Source organism: Nannobrachium achirus (assembly GCF_963921795.1).
Source record: "Nannobrachium achirus genome assembly, chromosome: 17".
Lineage (NCBI taxonomy): Eukaryota > Metazoa > Chordata > Actinopteri > Myctophiformes > Myctophidae > Nannobrachium > Nannobrachium achirus.
In genome coordinates, this window is record NC_137824.1 from 54,390,330 (window position 1) to 54,411,434 (window position 21,105).

Consider the following 21,105-nt stretch of genomic DNA (forward strand, 5'->3'; position numbering starts at 1 on the left):
CTTAACTTTTTAATTAACTTTTCATCATGAATTACATTTCATCAATTCATGAATCTGAAGTATTTTCATAAAAAAAAAAGTTTAAATACCAGATATACAAGCTTGTAGATCTGCTACTTTCACTAATGTGGGTCCCTGACAAAAATCTAATTTCTCTTTTGGTATTCTTTCAAATTTCTGCTCTTCTCTGCTTTCATCTCCTCTCCTCCTTTGTCCCTCTCCTATTTCCTCTCGCCTCCTTTTCCCTTCTCCTGTTTCTTATTGTCTCCTTTCATCTCTCCTGTTCCCCTCCTCTCCCCCCCCCCCCCCCCCCCCCCCCCTTCCTATCCTGTAAGGTCAGACAATGAAGGACTGCCTCTGGAATTCATACCGTGCTCTCAGCATGCGACGTGCTTTAGATTAATCGCTCTCATACCCGCCGCAACTGAGATTCCAATGGGTTTAAGAAATGTGTAGGTGTGTACGTGTGGGGCGCTCACACATACAGTATGTGTGACCGTGCATTGTGTATACAGCATGTCTCTGCCGTAGTACAGTATGTGGGTGAGTTTGTGCATGTATATTGTGTGTGTGTGTGTGTGTGTGTGTGTGTGTGTGTGTGTGTGTGTGTGTGTGTGTGTGTGTGTGTGTGTGTGTGTGTGTGTGCGCACGTTTGTGATGGAGGTCTTTTTAATAATCCCTGGAGGACAATAAGTATACATCATATCCAACCCCATGGATCTCATCATAAGCTTGAAGCTATATGGATTTATATGGGGTTTTATACCACACTATAATGTGTGTGCTGCGTTATATAACAAACAGTCAAAGCAGAATCCATCCTGTCTGACAGCACCTAGACGTTCAGACGTTGCCTTCAGGTTCCCACTTCAAATGCCCTCTAGCCAAAACCAACACTCCATCATACGCTCAGCCATTTCACTGCTTAACTCCAGAAGGAAATGGCAATATCAGCTCAACCACCGCGTTAGTGAAATATGGCTTAGTAGTACTTAAAGATGCTGTGTTGTATTTGTTTTTCCTGGCTAAAACAAAAGCTTAAGCTCTAGGGTCTTCAACGCTGTCAGGGCAAGGACCCCTTAGTTTAGAGAAGATGAAGCAGGGACCCCCACAACCTTGTCAAAGGTTCCATATAGTTTCATTGTTTGCCATTAGGGTATTTTGGATTATTTGTGTTTTCAGATATTTAACCACTTGAACTGCCAATACTTAATAAACTTGACCTTTCACTCTGTGATTAGTCGTCTCTTTTTCCCCTCTACACCAAAGCTCTTGGCCAAAAATAGCTGATCTACAGGCTCACAACGCCTCGCAGCGTGAGGCGTTGTGAGCTTGTAGATCTGATATTTTTGGCTAATGTTAGTCAAATCGGACGGATCCGTATTGATCACATGCCTATAGAGATACTGTTTACCAATTTGTGGGATTTTTAGACAAAAGACAGAGGTTCTGCTCTGGCATCCAGGGAGTGTGTGTGTGCAGAGTTTCACATCGATCGGGCCAATGGTGCTGGAGATAAGCTGTTCACAGACAGACAGACGACAGAGGGCAAAACACAGTCTCGGCCACGCCTTCAGCATGGCGGAGACAATTACATAAACGGAAAAATCTATTACTTTTCGATCCTTCTTTCATTTTCAGCAGCAAAAGTGCTTTAGGCAGTAAGGGGTGGACAGCGTGAACATAACCTAATAGATGAATTATCCCTGATGTCTTTCTAAAACCTATTAAAAGGAAGATTGCTTTAGCTTGGGGCTCACACATATTCCTGTGAATAGGCTACTTACAGTACAGACAAACTTGCTTTACTTATTATTAAATCAAACACGCGCACACGAGCGTGCGCGCACACGCAAGCAGGCACGCACATACACTCTCTCTCTCTCATTCTCTCCCCCCAGGGGGAATGGTATTTAGAGCTTGTACACCAGGTTGTGTGCACCCCAGATTAGATTTAGTCTCAGAGTTTACAGGAGAAGTGGTCCATTACTAGATTATCTGAATATCGGAGAACACAAATATCTCCTTGAGTCAGCAAAGAGTAGCATTCTCATCTTCAAGCGCTAAACTGATTTCAAATTAATAGGTGTGGTCTCAGTCATATTTGTCGGTAAAATGAACTGAAGCAGCATATCTGCATACCGAGATCCTGGATATCATCAGTATGACATCTGTGTCTGTGGTGATTCCTGATGTCATCTATATGACGTCATAGTACTGACATCATAAACTGGCCTCCAAGTACAATGATAAACGGGTATTGCACAAAGTGCTCTGACAACGGCTAACGGAGGGCATGCGTTCCCAACTGGCAAGACTAGGAATAATAGAAATACTTCCAAATAGGATTTGTCTTTGTATTATACTGTATTTTCTTGTTCAAGTGTACAGTTAGTTCTTCCCGATTCAACCCGAGACACACATGTCATGTTATGCGTTATCTTCCATCTGTTAAGTAATCATGGCCCGTGCTATTAGAGGAGAGAGAGAGGACAACAGATCCGGACTGTGATCGTTAACTGCGTCCACCGGTAGCTCAGTGAAAGGAACAGCGATAACAGAGCTAATCATCGCTGCGTGTGTGGGAGCGAGATGAACGTAGGACTCGCTGAGAGACGTGAGTAATGTGACCTTTATGCCATGCAGGGGTATTTAACCTTTTCCTCAACTGATGAGCGGCTCTGCCGCTGTGGGAACAAACACTGATCGATTTGTCGTGTAATTATGGGAATGGCACTCTGCTCTTGAGGTGAGTTGCCTCCGCACGCAAATTGCTGGTGTCATCAGCGTCCAATTTGATTTAATGTCATTTTCAAATTGAGTGAATTCAGTGAGTGTTCAAGAGCTTTTCTTATTTAAACTGAGGCTTCCAACAGTTACTTCGGTAATACAAGTAAAGTCACTTACCGTAAAAAAGAAATATTACATTAAATGAATGTTTCGTCACTGTCGGGCAGAAACCTTGTATCCCCAAGTTTCAAGTTTGTTTTTTCACCAAGTAAAGCCCTGCTTCGTCATACAAGGCTGTCGCACAAAAGTAGTGAAAACAGCCGATCTACAAGCACACAACGCCTCGTGGTGCGAGGTGTTGTGTGCTTGTAGATCGTCTATTTTCACTAGTTTAGATCATTTTTAAAACAATAAATACAAAACGAACGGCCTTGGACATACAAGGTTTCCACCCGACAACAAAGATTTACTGTATCTACATAAGACCATCATCTGAGATAAAAATCACAGCTCACTGTGTTCCGCCTGGGAGAGACTGTTCTTAACTTCGGTTGCAGGAGAAGAGGTGGCAGAGTTAATGGCGATCTGAACATCTGTGCAGATTAATTCAATGACTAATAACAAATAAGGGTCCTTCGCAATATGTATACGCAATATGTATACGCAATATATCGGTCGGAAATGACTAATATCCAATAACACAGACAAATAGGTGGAACAACCGATTAACTCCCCCACGCGACATAAAGTGACAGTGTTACTTGCTATATAATACTGCCATATTGTATTACATTACAGAGCTATAGAGTGTGTCATGATGCATGAGCGACCCAGCCAGCCAGCAGACCTCCAATATACTTGAGGGATGAAGAAGCGCTGCGTTATCAGCCTGGCAGTGGCCGGGATATTGTGCAACAACGTGTCGCAAATGTCCAGTCCATATATCTGCACACCACCTGCACAACTTGTAGATCTGCTATTTTTGGCTAAAGTTCTCAGAATATGGACACTAGGGTTCAAGTGGTTAATAAAAAAAAGGAGAAAGAAGTTTCTATCACTCAAAGATTTGGAAGATCCCCTGTAGTAACTCTGAGGACCCCCTAGGGGTCCCGGACCCCCTGTTGAAGACCCTTGCTCTACACAATTTGCTGGACCACTCCTGCAAACTTTTGGAAGCCAATGTCAGTCAAATCGGACGGATCCGTATTGATCACATGCCTATAGAGACACTGTTTACCAATTTGTGGGATTTTTAGACAAAAGACAGAGGTTCTGCTCTGGCATCCAGGGAGTGTGTGTGCAGAGTTTCACATCGTTCGTCATACAAGGCTGTCGCACAAAAGTAGTGAAAACAGCCGATCTACAAGCACACAACGCCTCGCGGTGTGAGGCACTAGTTTAGATCATTTTTAAAACGATAAATACAAAACTAACGGCCTTGGACAAACAAGGTTTCCACCCGACAACAAAGATTTAGTGTATCTACATAAGACCATCATCTGAGATAAAAATCACAGCTCACTGTGTTCCGCCATGGATAGACTGTTCTTAACTTCGGTTGCAGGAGAAGAGGTGGCAGAGTTAATGGCGATCTGAACATCTGTGCAGATTAATTCAATGACTAATAACAAATAAGGGTCCTTCGCAATATGTATACGCAATATGTATACGCAATATGTATACGCAATATATCGGTCGGAAATGACTAATATCCAATAACACAGACAAATAGGTGGAACAACCGATTAACTCCCCCACGCGACATAAAGTGACAGTGTTACTTGCTATATAATACTGCCATATTGTATTACATTGCAGAGCTATAGTGTGTGTCATGATGCATGAGCGACCCAGCTAGCCAGCAGACCTCAGGGCTGATATCAGTATACTTGAGGGATGAAGAAGCACTACGTTATCAGCCTGGCAGTGCAGGCCGGGATATTGTGCAACGACGTGTCACAAATGTCCAGTCCATATATCTGCACACCACCTGCACTTGAAGATATAAAGTATCTAGTCTCGCGAGGCCAGACTGTTGCCTCCGCGATTTGGGCAAATGCTCCCGGCATACAGTCTGGCAAACGGAAATAGAAACGATGAGTGCGAGATAAAGCGGATATGACGCAACCACTCCCTTGGTGCATTAGCAATAACATGTCTTACTGGAAGCGTTATGTCTCCTTTCAACATTTTTTGGGGCATTATTTCGTCTTTCTCTGGTGTTACTTCTCTGGTGTTACTTCCATGATGTGTTCAAATGTTTTCTTAAACTATACACCCATAACAATAATACACTGCTCGAATGACTCTGTCTGTGAGAGTGTGCTTCTGTTATGTTTCCAATGGGACTACAGTTCAGTGCAGCAGTGGCTACTTCCGATACACGCCGTTCGGGAGCTGCTGTTCCAGACTCTATATAGCATTTGGAGATTGTGGAATAGTTGTCTGGCTACGCGAGACTATAAAGTATCTACACTTTATTTAATGTATCCTATGGATCTAACTAAAATCCTTTAAATCCTTGTGCCCCTCAAAAAAAAAAAAAAAAATGGCATGCCTTGAGGCCACAGTGGCCTCTACCACTTTCTCCTCTGTCTCTGTCTTGCCAACATGTAGACAACAGTGTCTCTTTCTTGTCAAGTAGACACCAATGCCTTTGTTGAGTCCACATGTTCAAACCAATCAGTATCTTTGATTGGCGCAGGGCTGAGCATGGATCAGATTGTAATTTAGTTATTTCACAGCAGATAGTATACATATTACATTTAAAATCAACCTCAACCCTTAAATTAAATTAATTATTTCAATGGACCAATATCTTGTTTTATTTGATGGCCTTCCTGCCCTGGCATTTGGCCTTTGTGCCCTCAAACAATGGACAACATCAAAGGCCAAGTGGCCTTGCCCCTAAAATGACAAAATTGCAGGCCTGGTCCCGACCCAGTGTTTGGGAACCAGTGATGTAGAAGACCTGGGCCGACGAAGTCAACGGAGGTGACACAACTGTCCTTAAATGGCTCTGGTGCCTCATTGTATTTGCCTCTGGCTGCGCTATAGTTACAGGGGAAAAAGCCTTTAACCAAACAAGGCAAACGGCAACATGTTTTGACCAATTCATCAGAGCGAAAAGAATAAACTAAACTAAATGTTGCCCTCGTGAGTCGTGACCTGTTGTGGTCGATACATGTTGGCAGGTTTTAATAAAGGCTTTTCCCCTCCTTTGAGTGCCAGGATCCTGTTTTCCTCCCGAGACTTTCAATTATTTTTCTTTTGAGGAGGATCCAAACATCAACGTCTAATTGTGTGTGTGTGCGTGTGTGTGTGTGTGTGTGTGTGTGTGTGTGTGTGTGTGTGTGTGTGTGTGTGTGAGTGTGAGTGAGAGAGAGAGAGAGAGAATGTGTGCGTGTGTGTGTGTGTGTGTGTGTGTGTGTGTGTGTGTGTGTGTGTGTGTGTGTGTGTGTGTGTGTGTGCGCGCGCGCAGGACCACAGTTAACTCAGCTGACATTACGAACTGTAGACCGATACGGTATAAAATCTACGTGAAGGATCATTAAGACCTCCATGGAAGTGCGGACCTACTGTATTGTCTACTTGTTCAGGATCAATACCCCGATGTAGCCAGCCTCTAGTCTGGATCAATATAACCTGGACCTTAGAGACAAACTAACCTTGCTTGTGTGCTGCAGTGAGTGCATCGAGTCTGCATTCGCTCTCTTGCCAGATCATAATGAGTCCACAGGAAAACAAACAGACAAGACCAGCTCCGTGGCCCTGTGGTTAGTGTGTCCGCCGCGAGACCGAGAGGTCGGGGTTCAATCCCCAACCGGGTCAGAAGGTAAATTCTCCTTCTACAACACTGCCACCCTGGTCCTTCAAAACTGCCCTGAAAACTCACCTTTCAGAGGCCAGAGAAGGAGGTTGTTATCACTTCTCCCATAGACAGGCGAGAGGTGAGCACCCTCACCCCTCACCTTAGCCCCACCCTCTTGTTTCCCGTATCCTGTAGATAGAGTTTTTATAACTGCGATATTGTTGAATGTTTTCTTTGCTTGCTATTTATTATGCCCATGAATTAAATAGGGCTTCCAAAGTAAAAAAAAAGACCATAAAAAGGTCTTATTTGGGATGTTCCTTTTAGGCAGGGTGTTTAACTGTACTTGTACTGTACTACATTTCAATTGTATTGACTATACTTGTACTGTTCTCCATTTTTGTGTAATAAAATAATTAAAAAACCATGACCCTCCGTGACCCTCAAATGGGTACCCGACCCACTATTTGGGAAATCTCAGCGCGGCATTCATTTTCATTTTTTCATTTCATTTGAAAGCTGGGAATCATAGCTACAAAATGATATATTGGTTGTGGAGATTGACCCAACAGTTTTGAAGATATGGCTTATAGAATGATGCCATGCTGAAATACTACTTTTGAGATATTCAAGTTCTAAATTTGGGAGGACCAACAGAATTATGTCCCGATCTCTCACATTAATTAAAAAAAAAGTCTTATTTACATGCATAGTTAAGCTCTGGCGTTTAAGTGAAATGTAGCCTGATATTTATGACATGCTTTTGTGGCTTTATCACATTTTAGGAAAAAAAAAGAAAAAAAAAAAAAGTAATTTCAGCTGTGGTCTAAAGTAGTGGCTTCCGAAATGACTGCCCCAGTGTCATGCTCAGTCACCAATGCCTATAAATATGCCAACGTTATGAACATACTGTACCAATTGTTCTACATTTTGTGGCAGTGGGATGGAAGGCATCTCCGTGTGCTGCTTGCTTCAAAAGAAAATGGGCTGTGCCGATTTATTCTACCTAAGAATATGAAATAAATACCATGGCCAAGTCTGTTCAGTTAGTATCTGTATCTGTTCCATATTTTCAGGAAGTGACTTGACACAATGGACCTCATTTGTCAAACTTCCGCAGCAAAGAAATGGCTTACGCTCATCTCAACGCAATTGTCTGCATTTATCAATCATCAATTTGACATGAGCGCAGACAACGATCAAAGCTCACACCAGGTTTCAGCTCATGTACACAATATTGTTTTCCATCTTAGACCATCTGACAGGTAACTAAACATATCATCACTGTCGGGCAGAAACCTCGTATCTCCAAGTTTCAAATGTGTAATTTTTTTTCGCAAAGTAAAGCCCTGCTTCACCATATACGGCCGTTGCACAAAAGTAGTGAAAACAGCTGATCTACAAGCACACAACGCCTCGCGGTTGCGAGGCGTTGTGTGCTTGTAGATCAGCTGTTTTCACTAATTTAATTTCTTTTTATGATAAAAACTAATGGTTTTGGACATACAAGGTTTCCACCTGACAACAACGATATGCATCAGCCACTTGTTCAGGTAAAATGATGTAACCTAACATCTAATATCTAAACTAAGTAACCCAGCATATCACTAACATGGGGGCGGCAGAGGCTCAGGAGGTAGAGCAGTTCGATCCCGGGCTCCCCCAGAGTTGGTGTCCAAGTGTCCTTGAGCAAGACACTGAACGCCTAATTGCTCCCGATGAGCAGGTTGGTGCCTTGCATGGTTTCCTCCGTGTTTGAATGTGTGTGTGACTGGGTGAATGTAATGCACAATCATTGAAAAGCGCTTTCATCCAAGCCAAGGCACTATTCATTGTAAAGTGCCTTTATACAAGCCTCTCTATAAATGCAAGATTTACCATATCATTTTTTACATAAAGGTAGGTGCAATTACAGGGTTAACCTGGGGCTAATCTGTGTTATCCTTTTAGATTAAATGTCTGACAGTAGCCTACCTTGTGCTGTTTACATTTGTCTAATAAAGTATTCAAACAGGTCACATAAAGACAAGAATTTAAAATCAAGGTATTAAAAACGTCATATTAGGTCAGATGTTTAATCAGTCACCCATTTAAACGAGAGCTTTGACAGTCCTTCATATAGCTCAACAATGGCAGATTTGACTCTATTAAGACACACATAAGCACATTTACGGAGACGCGAGAGGATTTCCGTTTTGCAAAACAGCAGCACGCAGACATGTCTCCACGGCGCATTGGACCTGTAGTCATTTCCTTGGTGCTGGGTGAAATTAATATTCATATTCATGTAACTAATTGACTAAAAGTATTTCCTCAGAGAAAACTTGGTAATCCAACTCGCAAACACAACAAGAGAGTGAAGATTCCACGTTTAATTGTGCCATACACACAGCACGGGCCACGGTGGAACGTGTCGGGAGAGGTTGGAGCTCTACCGTACATGCCCGCAGGGAAAGTGTCAGACATTATTCTGGCCTGTGGGGTTCTGCAAATTATTGTGTTACTATTATTGCAGTAAAAGCTAAAGCGGCACCCCTGCTGTCCCAGTGGTTTATACACAAACGGCTCAAGGGATAATGTATCTATAAACGGACTTCCAGCATTCAATTAAAAAATATATTTGTATCCTTTTCTTTCCTTTAAAAAAATTATTACAGCTTGTAAAACAAAACAAAAAAAGACAAAAGACTCTGTTCCCCATACATACCGATGTTATTAATAATGCTGCCCATACTGCTGTACATTCTTCTAACTTTCCTATGCTTGGGGCCCATGCCCATGGTGAAATATTATTTGTTGAGACAAAATCCAATTGCAACGCAGCTGGTAAAGTCACATTTCTTCAAGCCTTGTTGCTTTCTATGTGTGTGCATCTAGTAGTGACTTAATGCAAAGGGACACATTTAACTTCAACTGTGGCAGGTAATGGCGTAAGTATAATACGGCAAGTAATACTGTCTGTGTAATAAAGTCTTTCTTTATAAATGTCCTTTCTCACAGAACCACCTGTTCAGTAGCTGTCACAAGCCATGCTTATCTCCTCTCCCTATTCTTTTCTCCCGTCTGTACTATTCAACTGAGAAATGTCTGAGAAATTTCTTTCCATTTTAAACTTTTTAATACATACCCACCATAATGAGTACCCAGTACCCACCAATACTAGAAATACCTGTTCTTTTGACAACATACATTATACCTGCATAATACTGTATCTCCAAAAGTCCAATAATTACTTCATTTGTACAATTGTATACTTACAAATACAGTCTTTGTACATATGTCCTAGTCATTTGAACCAGGGCTAAAGTTTCCTACAACAGCCAATGCCGCCCTGAAGCATCCACAAGCAAGATGCTGAGGCCTTAACCTCACAGGCAGATATAGCAAACCATAACCCCTCTGATGAAATGAGTACAGTACATGTCAGGTGTAGCCTCTAAGAGTTAAAGTACCCAACATCTCTCACTTTCCCCTTGCAAATGGATAAAGGAGGAGTTCATCTATTCCTCAGCTACTTAGCGTGTCATTATTATTTTTCTTCTAAAATAGCAGATCTACAAACTCCCCTGCAAGCCAAATGACGTCATGATGACGTTATGAATACATCTTCCGGTGGCTCCGATGACGTTCAGAACTGGGCCAGATCACATCCCGTATGAGGATGATCTTGACGTCATTACCAGGACGTCATATGGACTTGTGGATTATTGTTTGTAATGTTAGTTGAAATATGAGCATGTAAGGTTATATTCTGGGACATATCTGACTAGTTATGATATTTATCTGGCCTCGATCGGACCCTCTCTGATTAATCCAGGACGTCCGTTTTCGTGGGCAGGATTTCTGTTGGTTGAAATCAGGTGATATTCTAGGCCAGATCCGACTGGTTTGACTTGATCTGGCCCCCATCGAGACGTCACTGATTGGTCCAGGTCCTGACCGTGCTTACTGGGGGGGTGCTCACAACGTGTTGTGTTGTGAGCTTGTATATCATATCAGCAATCGTTATAATCATTTAGAAAATGCTTGTGGTTCAGGGGTATAAGTAGCCAGCTGCCTCGGCCGAGCCCGGGAATTCTTCACTCCACTGTTTACACTGTGGATTAACAGACTGACAGTGCGACCCTTTGGAATCATTTTATGTTTGTGTGGCGAGAGAGAGAGGGGGAGGGGGGGGGGGGGGGGGACTTCCAAACAGGGGTGTCGCACCAAATTCTGGGCCCTGGGTACTTTAACTATTGAAAAATAGCAGATATACAAGCTCACAGCGGTGAAGGACCCCCAAACTGACATGTAGTTGGCCACGGACCCCCATCTCAAAATATTTTGTTCCAGGGACCCCCCCCCCCCCCCCCCAGAAGCAAAATTTGAGTTACAAATGTTCGCTTAAAAAATACATATATTCAAAGATTTGCACACATTTTCACGACTTTTCAAAAATAGCAGATCTACAAGCTCGCAGAGCGGCACTCGGTGCCGCGCTGTGAGCTTGTATATCTGCTATTTTTCAATAGCTAAAGAATAAGATAATTAAGGCCCCTCCACCTAGTAACTCAGTCCCACTTTCCCCCCCATTGTGACACCCCTGCTTCCTAATGTCTCTGCCTGCCAACACAACGAACATGCAGCCCGACGGGAAGGACATCGCAAAGGCGGCCCATGTGGGTAATTTCTACTGTTTCGGTCCGGGGGTCCTTTTCAGTGTGGTCTGTTTATACGCTGGTGGTGATGGAAGTACAGAGAGTGAGGAGATGTCGGATGTGGACATGAAAACAGCCACACGCATGTCTCCAATTAGGAAAGCCGTTACAAGTCAATCATTCTGTCAGCAGCAGGCTATCACCCTCTTCTTCTCCTCCGAGAGAGGAAATAGTAAGCACGTGTCATGTCTCAAACATGAGCCACTTAAGAGGTGGAATGTGACGTGCCGGTCAACAAAACATCAACACGTGCACAGTAGTAGCGGTCCATGCGCACGTGCTTCAGAGGTACATGAGTACCTCACGGTGTTCCTGCCTAAGCCAGTGGTTCTCAACCTTTTCAGGCCGCGACCCCCAAAATAATCATATTTTAACTGGGGACCCCCCACCCTGACGAGCACTAAGAGTTGAGGCATTACATTTTGTGTAACACGGTTCTATTGTGAAAATAGCCGATCTACATGCTCACGTAGATCTGCTATTTTCACAATATTTATATTAAATATTAATATTTGACAATGTATTGTTTAATTAAACAATGTAAAATTTGTCATTTTAGCGGTATTAAAACGTCCTTAAATTGTCACTTTAGAAATGTGCAGATACCCTATATACACTTAAACTTTATTATATTTTATTTATATTTATGCTTTATATATATTATTATATGTTGGCTTGTTTACTGTTGAGTGAGAAAACAATGTTGCACATTAAAATTAATCATCTGGGGACCGCCCAAAATAATTTGGCAAACCGCCTGGGGGTCCCGACCCACAGGTTGAGAACCACTGGCCTAAGCAAAAATGAAGGCAATTGGAAGCTGAATATAAAGTTTAGAGATTACATTTTATGCTTCAAGCAAGGTGTACATTTTTAGAAGATTAATTTGACATTTAGGGAATCAAATATCACTCTACTTATGAATGGGGTGAAGCTAGGTGTATCCGGGCTGGTGCCAGTGATGCATGTCTCATTTAATTCAACTCTACAGCACTCACCATGAATGTTTATGATTAAGTCAAACAGACAGCAGGGGTTGCAAGCCAAATACTTTCTAGTTGTAAATGGTCTTTATAAAGTATGTTAAACTGCTGAAAAAAGTGTTTGCCTATGGCTTTAAACCATAAACGGTGTAAGAATGAGTTGGACAGGGTGTGAGTTGAGGATACGGAACAGATTTCTGCTTGAACTCTGTGTATCTGTTTATCCTATTTCTTATTCTTTTCCAGAGGGCAATGGAGGACAAATGGCAGCAACAAGCCATGCATAAAGTGCACTGTTAACAAAACCTGGCAGCCAGCCAACACTTTGCATTATTATAAGGTTGTGGCTCCTGAACCAGCTGTATCGTACTCATGATGTGTTGCATAACAGAGATGAATCTTTAACATCTTACGGAGTTTGTATTGTGTGTGCGTGTGCTTGTGTGTGTGTGTGTGTGTGTGTGTGTGTGTGTGTGTGTGTGTGTGTGTGTGTGTGTGTGTGTGTGTGTGTGTGTGTGTGTGTGTGTTTCCGAATTTCTCTATTTTGTGCGTGTGTGTGACCCATGTAGAAGCCAAGTGAAGCCTTCGCGGAGCACAAAATATAATTACACACATCCACGAACACAAGCATGCAAGCGCGCACGCACGCACACACGCACGCACGCACGCACTCACAGACTCTCCCTCCACATTGCTCCAATATTTGTCACATAGATAAAGGAAAGGTTACATAACAGTGGTCCAAAGATATGCGGCAGCCAAGAAGACTTACTGTATCAATCATACATGACAGATCAATGTGGACACAGTAAAACATCTCTCATTAAAGTTTGAAGCTTCTGTACTGTAAGCAGACACCAGAGAGTGTGCTCTGTGTGTGTGTGTGTGTGTGTGTGTGTGTGTATGTGTGTGTGTGTGTGTGTGTGCGTGCGTGTGTGCCTGCAGCAACCTCCCACAGTACATTTAATGTGCGATACATGCATGTCTGTTTCCACTCTTATAGTCAATTGGAGTATTTGTTTTTACCAGCAATTTGTACGCTTAAGTTGCACAAACTTCTTTAGAATTTAAACATGAGGAAGCCCTGTAGGGTACCAAACTGTGTCAAATTAAAATGTACAAGAAGCCTACAGTATAAATAGTGCAGCATAAGGTTGGTTGGAGGGAACGACAGAATTTAAGTTCCTCGAAATCTAGGCACGTAAATGTGGAGCAAAGCAAAATGAAGAGCTCTAACAGAAATACTAACGTGTCAGGAATTCCACCGTGTGAAAAGGAAACTTTTATATTCGGTAATGTGGCTGGAGGATAAGCTACCTGAGAGTCTCTCTCCAACAATCTGTCTCTGGGGAGGAAACTGCAGCCACAATCTTGTCTAAAACGGCAAAAAAAGCTTACAGTTTAAATCCCTAAAATAAATGTTTAGTTGTCTAATTCAGCGTTACTAAAGGGGGTTCTCCAAAAACATTTTCTTCTTTTTTTTTTATATTAACCCATTCAGGCCGGGAACACTATTTAGTGTATTACAGATCTACAAGCTCACAGCGCCTCGCAGCTCGAGGCGTTATGAGCTTGTAGATCTGCTATTTTTGGCAAAGAGCTTTGGTGTAGAGCGGAAAAGAGCAGACTAAATACAGCGTGAAAAGTTAAGTTGTTAAATATCTGGAAACACACATTGACATGAATCCAAAATACACTGATGATTGTGCTGTCGAACAATGAAACTATATGGAATCTATGAACAGGTTGTGGGGGTCCCTGCTTCATCTCTCTCTCAACAAAGGGGTCCTTGGCCTGAAAACGTTGAAGACCCCTGGTCTAATTAATTCACTGACTGCCACTTTCACAATGCCTGCTCCACACGGTATAGTGGACTTACTCAAAGCTTGAAAACAAAATGCTTGCAGTACAGAATAATTATCAGGTACATGTTTCTCCCTAGACATAAAATAGAGCAGACAAGGTACAAATGAAGGAAGTTGGATTAATGAAGATCAAGTTAAACAACTGAAATTAATCATAATGTTTGACATAATTCCCCAAAAGCCCCACAATATTTGTGTCTGTCAAATCGATTTAGATGGAAGTCAACATAATTGCAACACAGGATCAAGAATTTAAACGCAGTGCTCTCGTGTTATCGGTAAAATAGCAAAAAGCTCCCCTTTTCTATACTGCAATCTCCCTCTGGAAAAACCTGCATATCAAACAAAGCAATTTTGAAAACAAACTTTAAGGCAGCTTTGTGGGGGTTGTTGATCATTCTGTTTTAAGGGACAAAGTTTGATCATGGTGTGGGTTTTCGAGGGGGACTATTAGTACTAGGTTTAATGGTTTTAAGTGCTATCCTAAATTTTGTTGTGTTGCTCCTTTAAATTGTTGTCCTATTAAATTCCTAATTAATAATAAAATCGAATCACGTATAGTTTGAGTTGTGTGTGTGTAGAGCGACATTCACTTGAAGAATTTAAATGCAGTGCTCTGGTGTTAACAGTAACATAGCAAAAAGCTCCCTTTTCTATACTGCGATGTCCCTCTGGAAGGGGGGACTATTGGTACTGTTTAATGTTTAATGCTTTTAAGTGCTATCATTAATTTTGTTGTGTTACTCAGCTCCTTTTATTTGTTGTCTTATTCAATTCCTAATCAATAATAAAATCACACATAGTTCGAGTTGTGATAGTGTGTAGAATGACATTCGCTTTTCTAAACATTAAAACAAAGTGCTTTGTTAGATAACTGTCAAGTTTCCAGTCATGAATCTCTAAACATTCATAGATGTTAGAGAGGAACATAAGCCCTAGCCTGATAATAACCAGAGGCACTCCTATGAATAATTCATTGCCTCACATTATGAGGTGAGTTGCGTGCAATGACGTACAAAGGGATGCAGTTAATGTTTGACGATGTGGATGAATGCATAAATAACCGTGATGAATGTTTTCCTGAAATAAATCTCTTACAGGTGGAGCAACCATGTCCTGTCTAATACCAGTAAGACACCTAAGGGCGAGGTCGCACCATCTGTCTTGGCCATATATGGATTCTGTTATAGTGTGGTTTTCCTAACACGGCATCATCTGGGATACAATCCCTTTCATACCCATATATGGAGATCCCTAACAGAATCCCTTTCATACCCATATATGGAGATCCTAACATAATCCCTTTTATGCCCATATATGGAGATCCCTGCTCTGTGTATCTGATATCACTGATCCCTTTTATGCCCATATATGGAGATCCCTAACAGAATCCCTTTTATGCCCATATATGGAGATCCCTAACAGAATCCCTTTTATGCCCATATATGGAGATCCCTGCTCTGAGTATCTGACATCACAGCAATGTCACCTGTGATGTCACAGTGATGTGTCAGGGGAACCACAGTATACATGGCGTTACACGCATACATACATACGGACAAGCTGTGGCGGTTCCTGTAGTAAACTTGCTCTCTATGGTCGCAATGAACTCCCCTAATATGGTGTTTCTCAAACTTTCAAATATCAAGGTCTCCCCTTAACTCAGAGTTACAGACTTGTACGGGTCAATTTAGACCCCCCTAAAGGAACCCACAGAGTCCCTGGAATCCACTTTGAGATTATATATCACTGCTAAATAGGATGCCATCCAGCAGATCAATTAACATTGTGTATTTATTCTATGTGTCTTCTTAAATCTTCTTACACGTACTTTAGTTTAGTAGTTTCAAAGTGGCTGCCAGTCAAAAATGGATAAGTATCTTTGGCCAGTCTCCTTGCTCCAAGTGAGAATCACTCAAGAGTTTTTACATGTATTGGAATCCATGTCCTGAGACAGTTTGGAGATTATGTTTGCCACTGATGTCTAAACTAATTCATGTTATCTTGTATTCAGGTACTAGGGGCCCTATTTTCGTCCATGCCTTACCCCATTATCCCTAAACATCTCTCCCTTTTTTTTTTACCATTTTGAAAAACACTTTTAGATTGTTCAAATAGCTGATCTACAAGCTCCCAACGTGTCGATGTTTGGGGATTATGTTTGCCACAAACATGTATCTGAATACAAAGCACTAAGATTTACAACTACTAACGCTTGTTAACATTTATTTTCTTTAAACACAAATAAAGTTATCTACTGTTCTAAGTTAACTCATTTAGTGCTCCAGAAATTAACGGATTAAAATGTCCAGCGTGCCTCCCGCAGGCTGCATCCACGACCGTTGTCTTATTTTGAAGGCAAGAAGTCCATAGCGTAAACACTTCCGGTCTGACGTCATCACGTCCTTCACCGGAATCGCTCGTCATCAACATACTGTTGTGTAATGGCGGATCGGTGCTTTTCAACATGTGTTATATAAGCGAGAATCTACTGCCATCCTCCCTTTGAAAGTGTTTTTTCGAGATAATGGACAGTTGAGATTCCCCGTCTGCCTCAATGTTATGGGATTACTATTTTGTGCTTGTGGATCCGTGATGATGATGAATAGGCGAGGGCGATCGTGTCAGGACCTTCCGCGCACCAACAGGTAATAGAGTACCGCCGTTACAGTAATAGAGTACTTTTCACGAGTATACTCGGGATCGGCAGCATGTGCTACTCGAGTATTTTTCACGAGTATTCTCGGGATCGGCGCTAATTGAGTTAAGTAATAGTTAAGTAGGTGTAGTTACTTGAGTACTTTACCTGAATACATTTTTTGTTGATTCTATATTAGGTTTCTTTATGACATTATCATCACCACCACCCGATCCACGCTGCAGAGGTGACAACCCCACTCAAATTAATTTCTCACCAACAGCAAACTTCTGGCACCGCTCTACAGAGGTTACTGTGCTGTGCTGAACGAACACAGTCCAATCAATCCACAATTTTCTGCAACAGAGGACTTCCTCCAGTACAACCTTCTGATACGCGTTCACGTGGCTCTTGGAAAGATCATTTCTGGTGTTCCACTACAGATCGTTAGAGGCTAAACCATGTCACTCTGTAGGAGGAGGACATTATCCACGGCACCATGGCTTAGAATAACTGTATTAAGGCCGGCTTTACACTGCCACTGAAATCTAGCCTGAATCAGATCTGAGTCACTTCAAAAGTGGAATCCGATTTTTTTAAAATAGTCTAAATCCAAACATGTCACATTCAGGTCACATGAAATCCGATTTTGAAAAACCACATCCAGAGGTAGTTTCAAATCCGATCCATATCGGATCTGAGGACATCTGACACAGTCTGAAAGCAGCAACCACATCCACCCCATTGAGTTATATGCAGGTCACATACAAGCCACTTCAAACTGGCCAAGCGTCACCGAGCGCGGCTGTAAATTACATCATTACAGAGCGCGAGTATTTACTATTTGATTACAGCGCACTGAGCACATGAGAAAAACAAAAGAGACACGTGAAACACGTGAGCTAAACAGTGAAAACGAGAGAGAAGAGCGAAACACAAGAGTAAAGAAAAGAAGAGAGAAAAACAATATTAACGTGTGTTTACTATGGTCTATTATGTCGCATTTCCTGAACGTAATCAGAACGTAATCAACCAGCGTCGCCGTAGTGACGTAACGCCATGACGCCTACGTCGTTACCACGGTAACCAAAGCATGCATGTCGCCGCAGAGCAGCTTTGAATGCACAGATCAGATCTGTGTCACTTGCAAATGCTGTGTGAAAACTCTGGCCAAAAGATCAGATTTGAAACCAAATCGGATTTGGGCTGGATTGGACTGCAGTGTAAAGCCGGCCTAATAGTAGCTCTTATCAATTCTAAGTCAACTACTCTATCATTACTCTATCATTTCACACTCTCTCTCAAGGTGAGGAACCTTTTCATTACCACCCAGACAAAATAAAAATGAAGAGATATGTATTCGTCTGGTGTTCTCAAGAATGTTTAGCTATTACACAGATGAAACTGTAGGCCTAATGGAAGCACTGTAGCACAAGCATCAAGTAACTGGGGTCAGCAAACATTTCAAAGCATACTGAGCATACCGGTACGGCCGAAACATACATTTGTATTGTTTTCCTGTGGACAGGTTGAGGAAAGAAGCAGCAAGTAAATCCTTAATGTGATTTAAATGGTTAAATGTGCGTTAATGTATGGAGTAGTTCACACGCATCGCACATTATTCAGCACACAGATTTTACACCTCTCCTCTCCCGAGGCAATGGAAATAATATGCAAATGTAATACCTAAAGGCTGTTCTACGGAGCACATGTGACATACAGTTCAGAATCAAGCTGTTATCGCTCTGAAACATATCCTTTATTTATAGAAACGGTAATTGCACGATAGAGGCGTGTCAGTATACCGCTTGAGAAAGAGAGTGACAGCTGAGAGTATGCATGCATGGTGGTGAAACCACTGAAATGCACTGCAATGCACCACCTGTGAACTGATTACGTCCTGCCAAGGAACTGCAGCGTGATTCGCTATTAGAATGTTGACAGAATTCACTGGAAGTTTCATGACATTTGAAACGTGACGTTAAAGAGTCTGGAATAGAAAACAGAGAAGGCAGGCACGTGCACACATAGACATCAAAGGGGGCTTGAGCCCCTGCCCTTTTACCCGACCTGTAAAAAGTGCCCTCTCCAGACCATGAATAAGTACAGAAAATAGCCGACCTCCAAGCTTGGAAGTCTGCTATTTTCAATATTTTCACCAAAAAGGCCCTTTTAGGTATGTCAGCCCCTGCCTCTCTAATATTCTCTGCACCTCCCTGCGAACAGGTCCAAAAAGCAGGGAAACAGCTAGAGAACAGAGCAAAAGCACTACCACTTATAGTAGTAATGTGTTTTGCTCCGGGATTTTTACAACGACTGAAAGGGACTTTGCGGACCGGACACTTACGGTGACTTACTTGAGTACGTGCGTGGAGCCGTTGATCTGCGTGGCCGTGCACGGCGCGCCGGGCCCCAGGATGGACGGCCGCCGGTAGCGCTTCCTGCCGCAGCACAGGATGATGAGGAAGGCCCGGCGGAAGGACTTGTTGAGGAAGGCGTACAGGATGGGGTTGAGCATGGAGTTGATGTAGCCCAGCCACAGGCACGCGGCCCACAGCTTGTCCGGCACCGTGTACTCGATGAAGGGGTCCACCACGTTGGTGACGAAGAACGGCGCCCAGCACAGGCAGAAGCAGCCCATGATCACGCACAGGGTCTTCGCCGCCTTGGTCTCCGTGCGCATGCGGTGGTTGCGCTGGTGGTCGGCCGAGTCGGGCCCCGAGGACGAGCCGCCGCCGGCCCGCTGCAGGATGCTGATCTGGAGGGCGTGGGCGCGCGCCGTCACGTAGATGCGCTGGTAGGCCAGCACCATGAGGCCCAGCGGGATGTAGAACGCCACCACCGAGCAGGTGAGCGCGTACGGCTTGTTCACCATGAACACGCAGGAGGTGGAGTTGCTGTCCTGCGTGTGTCGCCGCTGCTCGATCTGGATGAAAAGGAGGCGAGCAATGAGGGGGGGAAGAGTTAGGGGAGAGCAAGGCCAGGTGTGGAAATGTACACACACCATGCAGGGATGGGACGATAAGCGATATTATCGTTTATCGTGATAAAAAAACACTTACGATAATCGTATCGTGGAGATTTATTTTATCGCGATATCGTCCTCCGTCATGCACTGGGATAAATTCACCTTTTATTTGCCGAGCTGCATATCCGGTACCACTTCAACCCTCTATAATTGGTAAAAGGTACTCACAATATATATTATTTTTCACTCTCTGTCCGATGTCTATGCCAAAAAATTGCTGATCTACAAGCTCACAACGTGTCGCTGGAACTTGTAGATCTGCAATTTTTGGGCAAATGTTCCGCCCCAGGCCAATGGATTTTGTTTATCACGATAATTATATCGTAAATCGCGATGTCTTTTGTCACAATAATCGTGATATGAAATGTTCATATCGTCCCATCCCTAACACACACACACTCTTTATCGACCACAAATGCATACTTAAAGAGTCACTTATACTGGAAATAAACACCCGATTAATCATCCGCTTTGCCAAACCACCATATCTGCTAAATCAAACGCTTACAGACCCCCTGGCAAGATTTCTACCAGGCAGCCCACACTCCACTCCATTCAATTTCCATACTCTTAAGAAGTGTGGTACCTCGGGGCCAAGAGGCTACGCATCCCCATTAATCACCAACCAGAGGTGATATCCTCCAGAAGAACCATTTCATATCACCCTCGCTGTGTACGAGAACAGTCCTCGGGGAACCGAGCACAAAAATAAAACAATAAATTCACACTTGTTCCAAATTGTTTCATTTCACATCTTCACGGTCCCTTAATGGGAGTTTGGTTCCTGCAGACAGGAAGGGGCGATAACGCGCACGCAACAGACACCCCGCCATGCGTCGCACGAACAATATCAGTAGATGGATGATGGGAAAGGGAGTCCGTAGCTTGATGCAGGCTATTCTCTACCAGCGACTAAAAACTCTGCGCCTTCATTTGTAAATCCGTACACGCCAGATGATCGATGCCAGATAAATGCAATAAGGGGGGACTTGCAAAATGGCCATTGTAAAATACAGATTCAGAATCAGCATAGATTCACTATGCATTGGGGCTTGCACTATGGAAATGAATACAATACAGATGCAGAATCAGCATAGATTCACTATGCATTGGGGCTTGCACTATGGAAAATGATTCGATAAAGGATTGTAAAATACACGTTCGAGGGAGGAGTTCTACCATGTGCAATGGACAATGGCCACTGATGTCTACATTGCTAATGCAGGAGTTATGCGACATAGACAGCTTTATAAACATGCAAGCACACATGCACGAACGCACAGACAAACTGTCTGACTGTGTCGAAGTGTCCTAAAGCAAGAACATGAAAGCCTAACTAGTACGAATGAG

At 42.8% G+C, this 21,105-nt stretch overlaps 1 protein-coding gene across 1 annotated transcript in view; it reads right to left on the reverse strand.

Moving 5' to 3' along the window:
* Positions 1–21,105, reverse strand: part of htr4 (5-hydroxytryptamine receptor 4) — a gene marked incomplete at both ends in the record, with an annotated part of 212,655 nt that overhangs the window by 60,428 nt on the left and 131,122 nt on the right. Inside the window, one exon of the mRNA XM_080745872.1 lies at positions 19,085–19,653. Within this exon, the coding sequence (XP_080601998.1) occupies positions 19,085–19,653 (569 nt within the window). The remainder of the gene's footprint in view (positions 1–19,084; positions 19,654–21,105) is intronic.